General features: G+C 42.5%; 1 protein-coding gene across 1 annotated transcript in view; it reads right to left on the bottom strand.

Moving 5' to 3' along the window:
• PFKFB1 (6-phosphofructo-2-kinase/fructose-2,6-biphosphatase 1) overlaps nt 1-22,079 on the bottom strand; it is a gene marked incomplete at its 5' end in the record, with an annotated part of 42,576 nt that overhangs the window by 13,786 nt on the left and 6,711 nt on the right. Inside the window, 8 exons of the mRNA XM_081115103.1 lie at nt 111-257; nt 2,927-3,134; nt 6,880-7,001; nt 9,225-9,281; nt 10,498-10,572; nt 11,878-11,944; nt 12,791-12,884; nt 15,423-15,548. Coding sequence (XP_080971229.1) covers nt 111-257; nt 2,927-3,134; nt 6,880-7,001; nt 9,225-9,281; nt 10,498-10,572; nt 11,878-11,944; nt 12,791-12,884; nt 15,423-15,548 — 896 coding nt within the window. The remainder of the gene's footprint in view (nt 1-110; nt 258-2,926; nt 3,135-6,879; nt 7,002-9,224; nt 9,282-10,497; nt 10,573-11,877; nt 11,945-12,790; nt 12,885-15,422; nt 15,549-22,079) is intronic.

Here is a 22,079-nt window from a genome sequence, read left to right as displayed (position 1 = left end):
TGTTTGTTGAATTAATTAGGTTACCATAGGAGCCAGCAGAGACAACCCAGGGTATAAGCTGAGAGTGAAGCCCCACCATCCACCAGGAAATCCATTCCCCTACGTCTCACCGCATCAATCTCATTCAGGGCCTTCCACTGCTCATAGGGGACGCCCAGGGCCTCAGCTGTCTGGATAGTCCTCTTCATGTGGCTGGTCCACACTTTCAGGGAGCTGATGTCCTGGGACTGAATGAAGTTGGCCAGGGCATAAGCATACTGGAAAGTAGTGGGTACAGATGAGGAGAGGAGGGGAGAGAGAGATGAAAGAAGACAGGGTAGCCATGAGAACAAGCGCAAATCTATCACAAATGGTAGAATGATGATGAACAAGCAAGAATACAGTTTAAATGTTTCCAGTTTATAAAAAGCCATATACTTTCCCATGTGACTACGGATCAAGGGAATAGAATAGAATATGTGCATTTATGTGTGTGTGTGTGTGTCCGTTTGTTGTTGCTTGTTCACTGAACGTCCCCCCCCCTCCCCGTCAGTTATTCATTCCTTCAAACAGTCCACCTCTAACATTTGTGGAGACTGGGACAAGAGTGCATAGGGTGGCTCTCCACCCACAGTCCACCTCCCTTCTCTTCCTGCCTCCATCCTGCACTCATAGATGCCTTGAGTTCAAGTTTGTGGATAATCCAGTCACATGACCAAGTTCTGCCCACATCATATCCTCACAGATCCCCCTGATCCACAAACAGTGACCCTTTGGCCACACCTTGACCTAGGGGTGAACACTCCTGTGATATGGTCTGCTTTTAGGTGGACAGACTCTGTGATAGGGCCACACAGGCACTGGAAACAGACACCAGACCACAGGGCAGCGATTTCTTGGGTTCTGGGTACTCAGACTGTGGTCTAGATGTGGTGGAGTGGGATTTGGGGAATATTTCTCTTTGAGTCTTTGAATTCTTATTGCTTTAGTAGGGGTGCTGGTACCCAGGTTCTAACTACATTCAAACATGTGCTGAGTAAGTGTGGACCTGCACTGAATATCAGGGTGTCCTGTTCTCAAGACACAGCAAGTCCAGGGAGGGAAACGGTGACAGCACCAAGAGAAACCACGAAGGGCGGGTGGTGGGAGCCCCAAGGAGCCAGTGACTCACTCTCCTCTGCGCCCAGGCACGTTATTCTGTGTACAGATGTGTGTGAGGAACATGGGCACAAACGCATAGACACAGGCACGCGTTTACACGTACGAATATGGGCACTGGGTGCACACATTCTAAGGGCGGGTTCTGAGTCAGCAGCAGTCAGTGTGCTCTGGTGGAAGGAGCCCTGACTGGGGGGCGGCGGTAGGTGATGGGGTTAAACTGCTGCAGCTCCTTTATACAGGCTCCCTGTGCCCTGGGGCGTCCCTGCCCTCTCTGGCCTGGGATCTCCTGCTGTGAGATGTGAACAGCATTCGCTCACCCAGCCTGGTCTCTGCAGTGGAGATTAGTTCGTGGATGGGAAGCGCCCAGAGCACTCCCTGGCACACGGTAGGTGAGCTACTGTAATGGATGTGGTGACAGTCCCTGGGAAAGTGCGTGGTGCACTGTGCCCACGCGTGAAGGTGGTGGCCAGGCGGGTGTGTGTCCATGCTCACATGTGTGTGGAGATGGCCATGTGTCCAAGCTGGGTGCTGAGCTAGGTGGGCAAGGCTGTGGCCAGCCCCACCCAAGACAACCCTGCAGGTGGTGCCACAAGGTGGGGGTGATGCCTCTGGTGGCCTTTGACTCTGCTCTTGAGGGGAATCCCTCTTGAGGGGAGGCTGCCAGTGTGAAGGCCACAGAAAGGGAGCCATGAGGATAGTTGCAGTCCCTTGCCTGTGACAATGCCACCTCTGCAGTGGGGCTGCTGAGGGCAGCCAGGAAGGCCTGGTTGTCAGTCCTGGCTCCCACTGTGTCTGACCTGGGGCTGCTCTCTGCTCCTGTCTGGGACTCAGCTTCCTTATCCATAAACTGGTGATGGTAATGCCCACCCCACAGAGCTGCTGAGAAGATTAAATGAGGCCACAAGTGTCCAATGAAAGAGGGTGTTTCCTCCCTGCGCACCCATATCCCATTTGTCCCATCCCCAAGCGATTCCCCCAGCAGGAACCTGTGCTAACAAGCCTAGGCACAGGGCTGAACACTGGGGAAAATATGTCCATTTAGTGAGCCAGCACCCATAACGTGCAGGTCACCATGCTTAGCTGGGTAGTAAGGACTCATGCCATAAAGTCAGAGATGGGCCAGTACTGGGAGAGATGGAGCCTAGGGCATGGTAAGCTGTCTGGGGACTGGAGAGGACAGGGAAGGGCTTCCTAGACCAGACCATGGAGCAGCAACTGGACCCTGGAAGGAGGTGTGGGAGGTGGGGCAGGAAGGAAGCAGTAACAGGTGGGAGATAAGTGCTGACAGTGTGATGATCTGCAGTGGGTTGGAGGGGGTATAGCATCAGTCCTGAGTAAGGGAGGAGAAGATGGATTCAAGGGTAGGGCACTTCAGGGTAGCTGTGTGTGCAAGTGGTGGTCATCAGCTGACAGAGGAAGGCAGCCTAAGTGTGGAAACCGCACAAGTACTTTAAGGCATAGAGTTGTGAGGAAGATGAGGGGACCAGTCAGGCAGGGGCCAAGGTGCTTATCATGCTGGGGTTGGAGAAGCAGCCAGATATGAGCAGGACTGGAGTCAAGACCTAGCTTCTCAGCCTTGCAGCTCCTGTGGGCACATGGTAGCATTCAAGGATGGTTCAAGACTGAGTGGCTATCAGGGCAGAAGAGTGTGAGTGACCAGAACCTGCTTCTACCCTGTCACTGAGACTCCCAATCCTCAGGACCCAGGTAGTGGCTACTCCACCCACCTGTGGCACCCCCTGGTCCAGATCAGCCAATGCCTCTGGGTACATGGGGCCTTCCCTACCTGCTTGCCCCGAGCTGAGAGGCCAGAGTCACCTCCAATGCGGCCTCTGAGGTTGAGTTCACTCTCACCATGCCGGCATAGGTAGATGGAGCGGGGTGTGACGTGGATGTTCATAAGATAGTATACTGTGCGGCTCTGGATGTGGTCCTGTACTCGGTTCACCATGTAGCGTGTGCCCACGTCGAAGATCTTGATGTAGGACAGGTGGCTGGGCCAGTCCAAGCAAGAGCAAGGGCAGTTCAGGGGCTGATGGTGGAAAGGCTAGTCCCAAGAGAAACCCCAACTACACACCCTGCCTTCAAGCTTCCTCCACAACCCAGCTTTCACCTACCTTTTCTCTAACAAGATGCCATGCCTTTTCTTATTCTAGGTACCTGTTTCAGAAACTTGCTTCCTGGCCACCTTCAGAAGCTTACTGCCTGCTACCATCTCCCTCTGTATTCTTTTCTCAGCCTCAACTTGAGCCAAGTTGTCTTTTCATCTTCACTTATCGTACTCCAGGCACCTGGGGTTCTGTCTTCTGTGGTTCACACTCCTGACATACTTGGAGAGAAGCAGTAATCCTGTGTCTCTGGATACCTCCAACATCTCCCCAGCAGTTCCAAACCTGTCCACTCCCTCACCCTTTCAAATCATGAGCTGAGCTCTGCTTCTCTGTTCTTTGAATCTCTGCTGTGATATATTGTAATTGACACTCTATAGGCAGTTACCAGATTGTGTCTGTGTGTGCTGTGTCTCTGTGTGTATGTATCTTTCCTTACTCAGAAAGTGGAGTGAGTTAGGTTTTTTCCCTATCGGCCAGTCAACAAACATACCCTTGTCTGTTCTAAGCACTGTGCTTGGGAGTTCTTAGGTCAGTTAGGAATATATACTTAGAAATGCATGACCAATGCTCAACACCCATTCCACAAACATACTCTAAGGTGTGCCATGTCCTGGGCATGGGAATACAGATGTGGTTCACAACATCAGTGGGGAACTTGTGGTCCTTGCTTAGAGCCACTTTTCAGTCTCCTCAATTCTTTGTCATGAACTAATAACTATACGCAGATTGATAATCAAATTATTCAACAACCTGTTTGCAGAGGAGCTCTAAATGGGGGACTTTGACTAATCAAGACTAGAACCATGGAGCAAGACTTTGAGGCATCGGCTGTGCCAGGCACTAACTCCTAAGTTGTTTTATTATAAGGAGTTCAGGGTGATCCCTGGAAAGAGGTGGGGGAGGCTGGGGCAATGGGGTGACACACTAGCAACCATGTGTGCACAGTAACAAAACCAAGTGAATGGAAATGGCTGTAGGTAAGGCGGTGAGCGATGGGTTTGGTTTCAGAAAGCCTCTCTGGTTTTCCTAAAGAAGGCTTTTCTATCTGCACCATACTCAGCATGCCCTTTCCTGTCATTCATGTCCAATGGTCCCATAGGGCATTCATATTTGCTGAACATTTTGGGAGCTTCTGGCAGGGAATGCAGACTTCAAAGTGCATGAATCCTCATAACAATCATAGGAAGCAGAGATTATTATCTCTGTTTTATGGGTGAGGAAACTGAAACAGAGAGAAGGAAGTGATTTGCCTAAGGTCAACCTCTCCAAGGACTGTCAGAGCTTAAGGGTAGAAAATATATGATGTAGCATTGTTGTCTGGTTACTGTCTATTCCTGACACTAGATTCTTGGTGGCTCTAGGAGAATTTCCAAATTCCTCAGCTTAGTCTGACATTCTCGGTGCCTTCACACACTGGTCTCATTTGGCCTCGCCTCACTGTTCCAGGCCCATGCTCATAACTTCTGTTTTACTCTAGCCTTTATGCTTTTTCTGGGTGTTTCTCTCTATTCCTCTACTCTTATTCAGATTTAACTAAGCCATTATGAAGTGCTATTCTCTTTGCTTGAAAATGTGTTCCTTGCCTGGTCTCCAAAGTTGAGCCCCTATGCATCCATCCTTCTAGAGCCAGTACATTCACTCTCTCTAGGAAGAATTCTTTGAGCCCAGACATGTGAAGTCACTTAGAAGTGTTTCACACAAAAAAGTATTACCGTAGCTAATACTCTACCCTACCACATATAATTTAAAATAAAAATCATAATCTATAAGGAGGTTCTACCAAGTTCTGGTTTTATTTTTACTATTTTGACTACCTTAATGCTGGAAATATAAAATATTTCAAGATCATTTTCTTCTTATTTTTGGTAGCCTCTTCCTTATTGGTGCCCTAAACACATGTATAGTCTACCTAACTGGGTAAACTTGCTCTTCTAGACCTCTTCCTCCAAGATGAGCTGGGTCTTCTCTTCTGTGTTCCTCCAGCTCACTTGTTTGATCATCCCCGCTATTCTGATCAACTGCATACTCATTGTCTTCCCCAACCAAATGGTCAATGTATCAGAGCAGGAGCAGGGACAGACCTTCGCTCTTTGGGTCCCTAGGGCAGAGCTTAGGGCTGGGCCCTGAGGCATGGACTATAAATGTCTGTTCATGGAAAAATGATTAAAGTCAACCGTGATACTCAAACTGATTCATCAAACACTAACTGAGCACCTGCAGGAATATAGGTTGAAGGCTAGAAGGCTAGGGGCTTTCTCAATGCCACTCTCACCTCAGCTCCTCTCCCGCAAATTTCTTTCACCGTAGGCTGCTAGCCCCTATGCTGCCTGTGGAAACTGGAAAAACTTACACTTTCCTCAGGGCAGAAACAGCCCCACTCCAGCACATATGCCTTGTTGAGAAAAGTAAGTATACCCTTGACCTAAATATCCTTGCACAGTGAACAATCTTCACAATTGTACCTAAGGTTCTGCCCCTTGCACTGTGTGTCTAAGCCTCATGTGACACTTTTTATGACTTAGGGATGTGAGAAGGGAAGAACCAGGCTGGAAGTTTGGAGATAAGCGTTTGAGTATATATTCTGCTACTAATTCATTATGTGGCCTCAGATAAGCCTTTGCCCTGCTCTGGGTCTTTCTTTCCCTATCTGAGGAGTGAGGTAGTAACAATGCTCACCTCTTAGGACTTCAGTTAGACAGAGTTAGAAGGATGTTCTTGAAACTTCTTAGGGTAGTATTTAGTTGAAACCTCCTTACCCCTCTCACTTGGATTACAAAGAGTCTGAGTGACTCTGAAAGTCTCTTCTCATCACAACCCATTTTGGAAAAGAGTAGGACTCTGGGAACAACCTATGTCAAAAACTTTCATCTTCCCTGTACTGACAGCTAACACTTCTCCCATCTTTATCTGGTATTAGGAATAAAAGTTTCAAATTTTTCATGCGTCTTCCAATATTTCAAGGCACTATGGAAGCTACCTGAGAATATAACCCACCTCTCTTGCTCTTATTTACACTCCCTATGTACACCACAGCCTGGAAGGACCAACTACTTATTGATTGAAGAGGTATACGTGGGCATTGTAAGAAGAGACATGGCTAGGAGACAGAATATGTGGTTAGAATCCTAGCTTTAATGGTGGGAGCTTGGGCAAGCAGTTTTAGCTCTCTAAGACTCAATTTCTTCTTCTTGAAAATTTATGATCATAAGACCCATTTTAGTGCCCTTTACAGGGGATTCAATGAAACAAAGAAGGTGAATATGTTTGGAATCTGAAATGCCATCCATGAGTAAAGAATACTTTTCAAAAAATAATAGCAACAAAGACAGGAAGAACTATTAATGTCTGTCCACGCCCCCCACCAGAGATCAGGTCCCTGATATGTCCATATTGCTCAGGAAAACACTACTTCAAGCCTCTTGTGAACACCTTGCACATCAATGAGTCACCATCTCATTGATAATTAGAACTAGGAGGGTCCTTAAATACAAATCAAGTCCAGCTCCCTGATTTTACAGATAGAGGAGCTGAGTGAGGTCCAGAGAGGGAAGAAATGTCCCTAGGTCCTACAGCATATTGAAACAGGGCTAAGCATTCAGACCTGGACTGTGGAGTTCTGGGCTCTTACCTGTCCAGTTCATCATCCAGGGGTTGGTAATTGAGCTCATAGCATTCAATTCTTTTTAGAAAGTCTTCCAGAACCTTTTCTCGGTCACAGTCCATATAATCAGGGCTGCCGAGTTTCACTTGCTGGGAGAAGAGAAAAGGACAGAGGGACTGTGGAAGACAGAGACTCTGACAGGGCCCTTGGGAAGGGCCATTAGAGATCATTGAGTAAAACATCCCTCATAATAAAGATGGCAAAATTGGGAGTTGGAGAAAGGGTATTGCTCAAGTTTATAAAATGAGCCAGTGGAAGAAAATCTGGACTGTGCGACTCTTCATTACTTATATCTCTATGTGGCCAAACAAGGTCTGTTGCATTATATTCAGTTCTAGAACACACTGTTTAAAAAGAACATTTATAAGAGGCCTGGAGATTGTGCCATGAGAAATGGTTGAAGAATAGGAGATATTGGCCAGGGGTCACAATAGTTTACATGTATCGAGTGTTTCCTGGGAGAATATGGTATGTTTGCTTTAGGGCTGGTATCTCCAATTCTCTCAATACCTACCTTCTCCACCCATCTCAGTGAATGGCACTATCATCCACTCAGTCAACTGAGCCTAAAATGCAACTGGGAGTCATAGATGTGTCCCTTTCTAACATTCTCCTCCTCTCAGCAGGCACCAAAATCCTCTCCACTATATCTTATTAATATCTCTTCAATTGGCCTGCATTTTCTTTTGCCTGAATGTTCATGATAGCTTTGTGACTGATCACTCTGTCTAAAATCTTGTTACGTCTGCCCAGCTGGTGTGACTCAGTGGTTGAGTGTCGACCTATGAACCAGGAGGTCATGGTTCTATTCCGGGTCAGGGCACATGCTCGGGTTGTGGGTTCAATCCCCAGTAGGGGATGTGCAGGAGGCAGCTGATCAATGATTCTCTCTCATCATTGATGTTTCTATCTCTCTCTCCCTCTCCCTTCCTCTCTGAAATCAATAAAAATATATAAAATAAAATCTTGTTATTTCTGATGCATTTCCCATACTAATAGCCAGAAGGATATTTCTAACATGCACATCTGACCACGGAATTCCCTTGTTTAAGACCTTTCATCATTTCTCATATACTTTAGGACAAAGTATGAAATATTTTAGCAGGTGACTTATGGTTTATCATGATTGGGCCTGAAATGATTTTTTCATCTTCATCTATTACTCCCCTATTCCTCTGCACACTTTGCTTTAGCCAACCGAAGCAACTTACAGTTCCCTGGAGATGCCATACTTCATACATGATATTCCCTTATTTCCTATTCTTTGCCTGCCAAGTTCCTATGCATTCTTCAAGATGCAGGTCAGCTATTACCTTCATTGAGAAGCCTTCCTGTTGCACCCTACCCCTCCCATGCAAGGTTAGGTCCTCAACACTCTGTGTCCACAGCCTCCTTTATTCCCTCATCTTAGCATTGATAGCACAGAATTATGCCTATAAACTTGTCAGTCTTTCTCACTAGACTGTGAGCACAAGAGCAAGATTCTTCTCTATCCATTTCTATGTCTCTAATACCCAGAATGGTCCAGCACAGGTGTATGGATTCATTTTCTGTTGAATCAATAAATGGATGAATAGATCGATAAAGAGGAAAGAGAGGGATTGGGCATTTTCTGTGCCTGTAGAGGCAAAAATAGGACCAGTTGAATGGAAATTACAAGGAGGCAGATTTCAGCTTGATTGGACTGCACTTGATGAAGGTGATGAGCTTCTTGTCACTGGAGGTATGAGGAAAAAGTCTAGACATTCACCTGAGATTTCAAGTATCTGATGGAGGGTTGAAGATGACTTCTAAGGTCTCTTTTGTCCCCGAACTCCAGTAATTTGATGAAATGAGGAACAATACAATATGGTAAGTGATCTAGCTCTAGACCACATGCTTAGAATCTAAAAGTAGTGATAGCTCTGCTGTGAATCGTGGTGCAGGATAAAGAGTTTTTGAGGCAGATAGCCAAGTCTGAGGTCCAGTCCCAGTTCTACCTCTTTTTGACTGTATAAACCCTTGACAAGTCATTTTTCTTGGAACCTCAGTTTCTTGTTTCCAACACTGAAATGATTCCTAACATGCAGGTTTGTTGTGAAAAATCAATGAGAGTAAAGTTTGGAGCCTGGTGCATATTAATAACTCTATATATGTTGGCTTCATTTAATTTCATAGGAAAGTTGTAGGCCACAGTTGTTATGGAATGCTTCCTGTAGGAAGTGGGAAGAGAACCTTGGGGAAGAATACCTCCTTTGATCCTATAGAGGTAATTTTAGGCATGATCCAAGCCTGAAGCAAAGTAAGGAGGAAAGGTAACTGGGGCTCCTTACCTTGATGTTTTCTGCAATGATACCAGGGTCATTACAGATGGACTCAATGAAAAACACCTATAAGAGAAACAGAAGAGAGATTTTCAGGAAGGAATTATGTTTGATAGGAGCTTGACCCCTTCTCAATGGCTCTGATTCATCACTGGGGGCATCTCTGACAACATAATTTCATTCAGTGATGCTTTTAAGAATTCAGATTTTTATGGGGCAGATGGGCTCTAAATTGAATGGCTCCAGATTATTGCTTTGTATTTTTACTGTTTTTTTAAAACGTGGGATCCTAGAAGTAATGTCTACAAAATAAATCAGGCTCTTAGAAAGACAATGTTCCAAGAGGGATGGACAACCTTTTGTAAGTAGCATGCTACGGTGGTGATGGGGATTTAGCTCACCTGAAACCATTTCACCTGAAATCAATTCTCCTGATGCCAATTCATCTAATTAATTCATGATCTTTCTTTCTTTCTTTCTTTCTTTCTTTCTTTCTTTCTTTCTTTCTTTCTTTCTTTCTTCTTTCTTTCTTTTTCCAAAGAAAACGTTTAAAAATTCCTCTTTACCTTTTACATTCAGATCCCCTCTGGCAATCAAATTTGTTCTCTGTATCTATGGGTCTGTTTCTGTTTTACTTATTCATTTGTGTGTATTTTTTAGATTCTATAAATAAGTGAAATCATATGGTATTCATCTTTTTTGCCTGACTTATTTCATTTAGTATAATACCTTCTAGGCACATCCATGTTGTTGGAAATGGTAATTTTCATTCTTTTAATTGCTAAGTAATATTCCATTGTGTGTGTATATATATATGTCTGTGTGTGTATGTATATATACATCCTTCTTGGAGCACTATGTCTTTCTAAGAACCTAATCGTTCTCCATATACCATATCTTCTTTATTCATCTATTGATGGACATGTAGGTTGCCTTCACATCTTGGCTCTTGTAAATAATGCTGCAATAAACATAGGGGTGCATATATCTTTAATTAATGTTTTTATCTTCTTTGAATAAAAAAAAACCGAAGTAGTATTTCTGGGGCACATGGAAATTCTGTTTTTAATTTTTTGAGGACTCTCCATACTGTTTTCCACAGTGGCTGCACCAATTTACATTCCCACCCATGGCTAACCATGATCTGGATAGCCATCTCAACCCAATTGAAATGTTGAGCCTATGGTAGCTGATTTGGCACCGATGAGCCCTCTGGTTTGCCTTTCTTTGGAGTTTGTGCTGGATCAGTAGGCTCTAGATAAGAGTGGCAGTGTTACCGTACCTTGTAACCATGTTCCTTAGCAAACTGCAAAATCAGTGACCGCCGTTCTCTGGTAGTGTTGGTGGCATCAAAAACCTAGAGGCACATGATGAGATTGGTTTACTATGAGTCTGGTGCTGATAGAATGCCTACTCTTTGAGCATCCCTGTGTTTAGCCAAGTGGAGTGCTACCAGGAGGAGATAGAACTTGGACGGGGTGACGAACAATAGGAAAGATTTGGAATTGGCTTGTGTCATTTCTCAAGTACTTATTGAGTCCTAATGTCTCTCCCGAAATGTAGCAGGCTTTGTAAGTCTAATAAGACAAGAAAAAAATTGTGGGGTTTTAAAAAGTATATATTTTTGCCAATTTCAGAGAGGAAGTGAGAGGGAGAGAGACACAGAAACATCAATGGTGAGAGAGAACCATTGACCGGCAGCCTCCTGCAATGTGGGCATGTGCCCTGACCAGGAATTGAACCATGACCTTCTGGCTCACAGGTCGATGCTCAACCACTGAGCCATGCTGGCCAAGCAAAAAGTGTGGGGTTTTATTAGGGTCATTATACAGATGAAGTAGCTGAGCCTTTGAGGAAGGATTTGCCTTAACCAAGGTCACCGAGAGTTGCTGATAGAGCAGAGTTAGAACTGATTTCTCATCTCCTAGGTGAGGCTTCTTCCTTCCTTATCACCCTGGAGTGCTTTAAGAACAGGAAACAACTCTCTAGATCCAGCACCTTAAATGAGACAGTTTGCATTTTTGAGGATCTTTTCCCCTTTTAGAATTTGCAAATCCTATCTCAAAAGCCTAGATTAGCCCCAACCGGTTTGGCTCAGTGGATAAAGCGTCGGCCTGTGGACTGAAGGGTCCCAGGTTCGATTCCGTTCAAGGGCATGTACCTTGGTTGCGGGCACATCCCCAGTGGGGGGGGGGGGTGCAAGAGGCAGCTGATCGATGTTTCTCTCTCATCAATGTTTCTAGCTCTCTATCCCTCTCCCTTCCTCTCTGTAAGAAAATCAATAAAATATATATTTTTTAAAAAGCCTGAGATTAAACTGACCAAAATGTTTAGGAAATCTCAGAACTCAAAAATGTTTTACTGTAGTTTAAATTGTAGTGTAGTGCTGCTAAATTCCTGGGAGTGGTGTGGGAGGTATAGTAGTTAACTGTAGATTCAGGAGCGACACAACCTGGATTACAGTTCTGTCCTGCCACGTACATACCATGCCATTTTTGGAAATTATTTAATCTGTGTGTCATTCTTCTGGGATATAAAATGGGGTATAATATCTATCTCAAAGTACCTAGAATAATGTGTGGAACACAGTGAATGCTCAATACATATATAATCTGTTCTCCATCCCAGCAGAAACCCTAGGGAACAATACAAATTTTTTTACCGCAACATGGCCCTCCTCACGGCTGAGATAATCATGAACATCCTTCAGGGCTGCCAGAGCACACCGCCTGTAAAAGGAGAAAGAAACAAACAAGACCCATCCTCAAGATTGGTTCCTCTCCATTTTCCTGCAGTATCTTTTGCACCATCTCTCAGATGTCCTAGATTAAATTATTCACCTATTAAACATCTACACAAGGTGTCCTATCTTCTAGGCATCATGACAAGCACAGAGATGTCACACAGGGGAAAGTGGCTCTGTGTGGACATCTTAGGGGCAGGTATAAAGTGGCATGCCCAGGAAAAACTGAATGACAGAAGTCATACTATTAAAGGCTCCATCCCTTGAGTTAATAGAGCTCAAGCTGAACTGCTTCTTGAACCCAGTTAGAGGCTGAGTGTATGGTCTGTGAAGGAGAAGGCATTCGTGATATGGATACCAGTGCAAGCACATGTATGGCATTGGCAATGTATTGATGGTTTTGGTAAAAATCTATTTAATGATTACTCTTTTCAAGGTTCTATTATGAAGGCATGGATCAATAAGTGAGACGCAGGCTCTTTTCTATAAGTGCTCAGTCTTGTAGAGGAGAGAGACCTTGAGGTTGAATGGATGTGATTGGAGAGATTGGAATATGCCAAGCTATTGAGACTCTTGTCTCAAATATTAGCCTGAAAAGTTTCCATTCTTTCCTGTCAGAAGTAGGAGACTGTTTAAAGTTTTTAAGCAGGGGACAGCTATGACCAGAAACAGGTTGTAGGTAATATGGTAGATGGGCTGTCCAAACCACCCTTTGAGAGTCTAGAGGGCCTCCTTGCTAACCCTAGTGGCTCTGCCCTAGTCCCCCATCACCTGAACAAAGCCCTCCCTCAGCCAGGGAGCAGCGCAGGTCCCTAAAATGTTAGATACTTACTTCCTGATAAGTAGGGCCTCCATGTTGTCTGGAAGAAAGAATTCGTAGTTCTTGTAGCTAACTGCCTCTCGTCGATACTGGCCTAAATTAAACACTGAAAGCAGGGAACACTGGTGAAGAGTTTGGGAAGATCTCAGTAGCAAAAACATGTCCTTGTTGGGAGGGAATTTAGGGGTAGAAGAAGGTATAATTTGTAGCTATATAATATCCTTATAAAGATTTAAACTTTGTCTACCAGATTTATTGTTCACAACAATCCTGCAAAGTGGGAATCACCATTTCCATTTTACAAATGAGGAAATTGAAGTTCAGAGATGGTAAGTAACTTTCATAGCTAATTAGTGGGGAACTGGAATTTAAACTCAGAGCTGTTTGATTCCAAAGCTGGTGGTCTTTCCACAACTTTAGTTTATCATAAAGTCCATTGGAAAGATAAAGAAACTGAGGTTCAGTGAGTAAAATCAATCACCAAGAGTCAAACAGTGAGTCAGAACTAGTTTGGGCTTTCTGAATCGGAGTCCAGTGTTATTACATCTTTCTGTATCCTGACAGAGAAACTAAATTTAAGCCCTCTCTATGGCCATATTTCTCATTTGTAATGGTAAAAAAACAGAGAGGAGGGAAGGAAAGGAAAGGGGGTATAGGCAATAAGGTAAAGTAACCTTTCATGCATTCAACTAATAAATTTTTTTCTGATGCCCACTCTGTGAAGAAGGACATGACTTCTGGGGTCTCAGAGATGAACCATATTTGTGCGATGAGGCTCTCAAAGTCCTCAGAATCCAGCAGACAAGACAGAGAACAAATCAGTAAACAGAGCTCCCATCTAGTTTGTCAAGTGCTCTGACAGAGCCATGCAAAAAAGTAAGGGGAAAGGAAAGACTAATTAACTTTGGGTGATCTGAGGCTTCTTGGAAAAAGCAGCATTTTAATTAATCCTTTCGGGGGGCAGGCCTTTTACGGGCCAACATGGGAGATGGGGGGGAACAAAGTCAATTCCAGGTAGAGGAACAGCTTGAGCAAAGGCAGGGCATTGGCAGAAGGCAGAGCATGTTTGGGGGATGGTGAGCCATCCACTGTGACTGAGGCCTGAGAGACTTGTAGGGGCTGATTGTAGAAGTCCTGAACAACAGGCTAAGGAGCTTGGAGTTAAGAGCCATCCACCACTGTGTTATGTGCCTTCTACACTCAGGAGAGACTCCGGTGAGCCTGCAGGTCTCCAGGAGAACTGTTCCTTCTGTCCTCTGTTCTGCGAATGTCCTATTTGTCCTACAGGACTCAGCTCAAATATAACCTATCTGGAAGCTTTCACTGCCTTCCTGTTGGTAATTTCCTCTGCGAGCCCCCTCAATACCATGATCTGGGATTCCTAGGTGACATGAAGTACTCTTATGCATCACAACCAGATGGAGAACTCTTCAAGGACAGGGTGCGAATCACATCCATTTTTGCATCTCCAATGCCTAGCATCAGTTTGGCACATAGAAAAGCATTGGGAAACTCTTCACTAGTGAATTAGAGAAAGCGCATGAAGGGAAAGAAGAAATGGGAGGAAGAGAGGAGGAGACTCGGTGGTGGGGGGGAGGGTTGGGAATGGGGCAGATAAATAAGTGTGTTGGGATGAGCAAGAGAAAGGAGAGAAAAATAGTGGAGGAAGGGAGGGTACAGGGCCAATGTGGGATTCTTTTCTCTTCCCATCAGTAGAGCCAAGGACGAGCCCTGGTACAGTGAGTGTCAGGCTTTGGAATCACGTAAATGTGGGTTCATATCCTGGTTCTGTCACTTATTGGCCATGTGCCCTTAGACAAGACACTTCACCTCCCAGACATTAATTTTATCAACTGTGAAATGATGATAACAGTTCCTCCTTCCTGGGTGTTTTAGAACTGTGAGTTCTGTGAGGACAGACATCCTGACTTTATTTGTTTGCCCAACATCCAAACAAATATTAATGCTTGAGAGTAGTGTGCTCCATTTCACTAGAGAAGTCTAACTACTTGCCTAGTGCACACGTAAGGGAGGAACATGGCCCAATAAAAATGTTCAGCTATGTTGATATTCTTTAAAAGCATCAGCATAGTCATCAGGGAATAAATAAAAACCTTTGGTAGACTTCCTTACATTTACTGTTTGTATTCTGAATTGCGTATGATGTGGGGACATCCTATCTTTTGGTATTTAGTTTTAGTCTTGTCATACTTGAAAGACAGAATTAAATATGACCTAGTCCCTTGCCCCTCAGAGCAGGTCCGGGGAGAGAGACCCAGGCACACGCTACAACAACACACTATGTAACTAGTGTTGGCATACAGGGGGCTGTGGTAAGGGTTTGTGGGGAACTCAGAGGAGCACGGTCTTGCAAAAATGGACCTCCTTGAGGAAAGATATTTAATCTTACTAGTTTTCCTGTCCAGCGCCTAGCCTGGGGTAGAATACAGAGTATGTGCTCAAGAAATTTTAAATTTTATAACAGTATAGTGGTAGTAGTAGTAGTAATAGCAGTAATAGCAGCAGCAATAGTCCACAGGCTATTAATAACTGAGACTTTCCTGGTACTGAGGCATACTACCTTAGTCTGTTTTCAGCCAGTAGCCTGTAGGGGGCTGTATAACAAAAGGTTTCAGAGGCTTACCTTTAGTTGGTGTTCCTATCCAGTTCAGATATCGGGTGAGCTTCGTAGAGATGTAAGTCTTTCCTCGAGCTGGTAAACCCACCATAATCACCATTGTGGGGGAATTGGTAAACTGGGGTATGGTTGCTGGAAGACAAACAGACCCTCAAAAACTTGTCTCTAGGTTCATATGATCTTCTAGTATCAACTCAGGGATGCAGAATTTTATAACTATATAAAAATCCCTGGAAATTGCAAATTGACTTCTCTTGACTTAATAAAAAAAACTGAGATTGTGGTGCAAACATCTAACCTAAAATCTGGAGAGGCAAGCTTCTTCAGAGACAGTATCCAGATCATTGTTTATCTTTCATAGATACTACTGAACAAAATATAAACTCATAAGAAATTCAGCTAAACATGGTTAAGGAATTGCTAAATGTTAGCTGTGGGCTAGTGTAAGATGTGAAGACCCTGGGGGCTGTAGACATAGGTGGTTTTGCATCCTCTTGTAGACTTTTCCTTTAGTAATTCCACCAAGTGCTGACAGGGAAGACTGAGAAGAATCCTGAGAAAGACATTGTATTCTGGCTTGGGAAGGGAAACAAAACAGCAACTATTGCTGAAAATTTTCCGCAGACCATTCTCTCTACATACCCTATGGAAGAAAAAAGCCCTAATCATCACGGGGAAAAGACAATAAAACTGTAGCTTGAGAGCACAAGAAAAGGAGGGAGCATTCCCAACTACTTTTATGAAGCCAGAGTAACCCTGGCCTCTGATAATCAGAGGTACCAGATATACCAAAACAAGACTAATAGAATGCCAAAAAAAAAGCCCTAGAGTCCAGTATCTCTCATAAACTAAAATGCAAAAAAATCCTCATGAAAATATTGTAAAATAGAATCCAACATCACATAAAAAGAATCATAGTGGAATTCTGTCTAGGTATGTAAGATTAGATGAATGTTCAAAAAAGTCAATCAACATAATCCATGATATTAATAAACTAAAGAAGAAAAATATATCAATTCATGAAGAAAACCACTTCATAAATTAAACACCCATTAATGATAAAATGTACGGCAAGTTAAGAATAGAGGTGAATTACTTAAACTTGATAAGGGACCTCTACAACAAAAACCTACCATTGTTGTTACCCTTGAAAGTGAAAGCCTGAACGCTTTTCCCATAAGATTAGAAACAATGTAAGGATGTCCACGCTACACTCTTTTGACATAGTACTGAAAATTCTAACCAGTGCAATGAAGCAGTAAAAGGAAATAAAGGGCATATGATTTGAAAAAGAATCAATAAAATATTCCATATATGTAGATGTCATGATTATATACATAGAAATTCCTCCAAACTATAAAATACCTTAGAACTAGGAAGTGAATTCAGCATGGTTGCAGGATACAAGGTCAATGCACAAAAATCAATTATGAGACTTTCACTTCCATCATTAGGAGCTCCATGTACCTACTCCCCCAGTGAAACAAGCAAAGCTGGCAAATATGAAAACAAAAATAGGGCAATCAGTTAGTAAGTAGTAGAGCCTAAAGCAGCGGTTCTCAACCTGTGGGTCGCGACCCCTTTGGCAGTCGAATGACCCTTTCACAGGGGTCGCCTAAGACAACCCTGCATATCAGATATTTACATTACGATTCATAACAGTAGCAACATTACAGTTACAAAGTAGCAACGAAAATAATTTTATGGTTGGGTCACAACATGAGGAACTGTATTTAAAGGGCCAGAAAGTTGAGAACCACTGGCCTAGAGCATAATAGCAGTTGAGACTGACAGCCTAATAGATCAGGGAAATAGATAGTCAACGTGAGCCCAAAGGCTCCAGGAGCAACACCACAGGGAAATAGACTTAATTAAAATAGCCTAACCAAGTCCCAGAGCAAAGAGTTATATACATATGCATTGCACAATAGTGGGGATATGTTCTGAGCAGTGTCATTAGCCAATTTTATCATTGTGTGAACATCATAGATTTCACTTACACAAACCTAGATGGTATAGCCTTCTACACACCCAGGCCATATGGTGTAGTCTATTGCTCCTAGGCTGCAAACCTATACAGCACGTTACTGTACTGAATAGTATAGGCCAGCCGTGGGCAAACTACGGCCCTCGGGCTGGATCTGGCCCGTTTGAAATGAATAAAACTAAAAAAAAAAAAAAAAAAGACTGTACCCTTTTATGTAATGATGTTTACTTTGAATTTATATTAGTTCACACAAACACTCCATCCATGCTTTTGTTCCGGCCCTCCGGTCCAGTTTAAGAGCCCACTGTGGCCCTCGAGTCAAAAAGTTTGCCCACCCCTGATATAGGCACTTATGCCCCAATGGTAAGTATTTGAGCATCTAGACATAGAAAAGAAACATATGAAGAAATTTACTCAAAATGGATCAAAGGCCTAAATAAAAGCTAAAACCATACAACTCAGAAGAAAACCTGGGCATAACTCTTTGTGACTTTAGATTAGATGTTTTCAGGGATATAATACCTAAAGCAAATGCAACAAAAGAAACAATAGGTAGGTGTCAAGACAGTCTCTTCGCCCTGACCAGTTTGGCTCAGTGGATAGAGCGTCGGCCTACAGACTCAAGGGTCCCAGGTTCGATTCCAGTCAAGGGCATGTACCTTTGTTGCGAGCACATCCCCAGTGGGGAGTGTGCAAGAGGCAGCTGAACGGTGTTTCTCTTTCATCGATGTTTCTAACTCTCTATCCCTCTCCCTACCTCTCTGTAAAAAATCAATAAAATATATATTAAAAAAAAAAAGACAGTCTCTTCAATAAATGGTGCTGGGAAAACTGGTCAGATACATGCAAAAAAAATGAAACTAGATCATTAACTTACACCATACACAAAAATAAACTCAAAATGGTTAAAGGACTTAAATGTAAGATGGGAAACCATAAAAATTTTAGAAGACTCCATAGGCAGCAAAGTATCAGACATATAGTGTAGCAATATGTTTACCAATATAGCTCCTAGGGCAGGGGTGGGCAACCCTTGGCACGCGTGCCAAACATGGCACGCCAGTAACTTTTGCTGGCACTCGAAACCCTCTCTTATAATCTTCCATTTACAATTTTTTTCTTAATATCGACTTTTTTATTTTTCAGATAAATTCAGTGTAGGTGCATCTTAGATAAATAAATAATTTTACATAACAACTTATCTTAAAGACCATAGACATGGATTGATAAGAGAAGGGAAGAGCAATTTCTATGCCTCTGCCTTAACTCTCCTTGCTTTTCTAGATCCGACCAGTGTTTTGGTTTCATCCACATACACTTGTGAATCTTGTTCTCAGTGATGAATTTTGTTAAGTCTCGTAATAGGAGTAGCCTGACGGATGAAAGTAGTAGCTCACGCATATCTCTGATGGTCACGAAATATAAACCTGATATAAAATCTCTGTCATCAGTGATGCAGCAGCAAAAGTCCCACTGATAATATCAAACGGAGTCATCAAGTTTTCTGTTGGACTATCAGTGTACATGTATACATTAAAAAATAAATTTATTTTTCATCATATACTGTGTTTTTGTCACTCGAATGAATTTTATTATTTCTTCAAGGTTCTTCACATATGTACACCTTAAGAGATATCAAGTAGTCGTAATATGTTCTCAAAAAATTAGGGTTGGCACGCAGAAGAATTTTGAGTTAGAGATTTTGCTGGTTTTGGCACATACTCACAAAAAGGTTGCCTACCCCTGTCCTAGGGCAATGGAGACTAAGGAGAAAATAAACAAACGGGACTACATAAAAATGAAAAGTTTCTGCACAGCAAAAGAAACCATCAAGAAAACAACAAGAAAGCCCACTGCATGGGAGAACACATTTGCCAATGTTATCTTTGATAAGGCCTTAATCTCCAAAATTTAAAGGGAACTCATACAATTTAACAAAAGGAAGATAAACAATCCAATCAAAAAATGGGCAAAGGACTTAAATAGACACTTTTCAAAAGAGGACATACAGAAGGCCAAGAGACATATGAAAACATGCTCAAAATCACTAATTATCCAAGAGATGCAAATCAAAACGACAATGCGATACCATCTCACACCTGTCAGAATGGCTATCATCAACAAGTCAACAAACAACAAGTGCTGGTGAGGATGCGGAGAGAAAGGAACCCTCGTGCACTGCTGGTGGGAATGCAGACTGGTGCAGCCACTATGGAGAACAGTATGAAGTTTCCTCAAAAAACTACGAATGGAACTCCCATTTGACCCAGTGATCCCACTTCTAGGAATATATCCCAAGAAACCAGAAACACCAATCAGAAAGGATATAGGCACCCCTATGTTCATAGCAGCACAATTCACCATAGCTAAGATTTGGAAACAGCCTAAGTGCCCATCAGCAGAGGAGTGGATTAGAAAACTGTGGTACATCTACACAGTGGAATACTATGCTGCTATAAAAAATAAGGAACTTTTACCATTTGCAACAACATGGATGGACCTGGAAAACATTATGCTAAATGAAATAAGCCAGTTGGAGAAAGATAAATATCACATGATCTTACTCATATGTGGGATATATGAACAACATAAACTGATGAACAAAAATAGATCCACAGACTAAGAAACACTGAATGGACAGTCCTACCTCAGAGAGAAGGTGGGTTTGGGGGTGTAAGAGATCAACCAAAGGACTTGTATGCATGGATATTAGCATAACCAATGGACACGGACACTGGGGTGGTAAGGGCTTGTCCTAGGGGAGGGTGTGGCGGGGGGGGGGGTCAATCGGAAAAAAAGGAGACATATGTAATACTTTAAACAATAAAAAAAGAAATAATAGATAAATTTCACTTCATCCAAATGAAAACTTTGTGCTTCAAAAGATATTGTCAAGAACATGAAAGGACAACCCACAGATTAGGAGTAAATATTTGCAGTTCATATATCTGATAAGAGCTTAGTTTCCAAAATATATTTTAAAAAACTCTTACAAATCAATACAAATCAAAAGACAAATAACTTACTTTTTAAAAAATGGGCAAAATATTTGAACAGATGTTTCTCCAAAGAAGATAAAGAAATGTTCAATAAGTACATGAAAAAATGCTCAACATCGTAAGTCATTAATAAAACGCAAATGAGAATCACAATGAGAAATTTCTTATCCACTTAAGATGGCTACAATAAAAAATGGAGACGTGGTAGTGAGGATATAGAAAAATTGGAACCCTCATATGCTGCTTTGGAGAATGTGAAATGGTGAAACTACTTTGAAAAATAGCTTGACAGTGTCTCAAAGTATTCTACAGCAGTCCCCACTTATTCTGGGTTTCACTTTCCGTGGTTTCGGTTACCCATGCTCAAACATCGTCTGAAAATATTAAATGGAAAATCCCAATAATAAACAATTGGTAAACTTAAAATTGCACCCTATTTTGAGTAGAGTGATGAAATATCACACCATCCAATTCTGTCCTGCCCAAGACGTAAATCATCCCTTTGTCCAGCATATCCATGCTGTGTACACCCCCACCTGTTAGTTACTTAGTGGCCTTCTCAGTTACCAGATCGACGTCATGGTATCAAACTGCTAGTGTTCAAATAAACCTTATTTTACTTCACGATGGATCCAAAGCACAAGAATAGTGTTGCTGCCAAAAGAAGCTGTAAAGTGCTTCCTTCAAGTGAAAGGTGAGTATGGTACCATATGATATTTTGAGAGAGACCAAATTCACATAACTTTTATTGTAACATTTATTATATGTTATAATTATTTTGTTTTCACTAGCCATTGTTAATCTCTTACTTGAAATTAATTTGCCAATTAACCGTTATCATAGGTCTGCGTGTGTAGGAGAAACATAGTATATCTAGGTTTCGACACTATCTGTAGCTTCAGGCATCCACTGGGGGTATTAGAACATATCCCCTGTGCGGGGACTACTGTAGATAGAGTTACCATATGACACAGCAATTCCATTCCTAGGTATATATCCAAGAGAAATAAAAGCATATTTCCAAACAAAAAGTTCTATAAGGATGTTCATGGCAGCATTATTCATAATACCCAGAATTGGAAACAACCCAAGTGTATCAATTTATGAATGGCTAAACAAACATGGTGTATCCATACTCATGGAATATTATTGAGCTATAAAAAAGAATGAAGTACCTATACATGTTACAACATGGATTAACCTTAAAAACATTATGCCCAATGAATGAAATCAGATATAAAAGGCAACATATTATTTGATTCCATTTATATGAAATGTCCAGAGTAGGCAAAGCTATAGAGACAATCAGGAGATTAGTGGTTGCCATGACCTGAGGGGAGAGAGGAATGTGGGATAACTCTAAAGGGTATGTGATTTCTTTTGGGGGTGATGAAATGTTCTGGAATTAGTGATGATGCTATACAACCGTGTGAATATACTAACCACCACTAAGTACATTTTATTTTTTTGTTAATCCTCACCTGAGGATATTTTCTCCATTGATTTTTTTAGAGAAAGGGAGAGAGAGAGAGAGAGAGAGAGAGAGAGAGAGAGAGAGAGAGAGAGAGAGAAATGTGTGAGAGACACATGGGTTGGCTGCCTCCAGTAAGTGCCCCAGCCAGATAGAACCTGCAACCCAGGTATGAGCCCTTGAGGGTAATGAAGCCATGATCCTTC

The sequence above is a fragment of the Myotis nattereri genome (assembly GCF_964212035.1).
Source record: "Myotis nattereri genome assembly, chromosome: X".
NCBI lineage: Eukaryota > Metazoa > Chordata > Mammalia > Chiroptera > Vespertilionidae > Myotis > Myotis nattereri.
The sequence above is the reverse complement of the archived record's forward strand: the minus strand, read 5'-3'. Positions and strand labels throughout refer to the sequence as shown.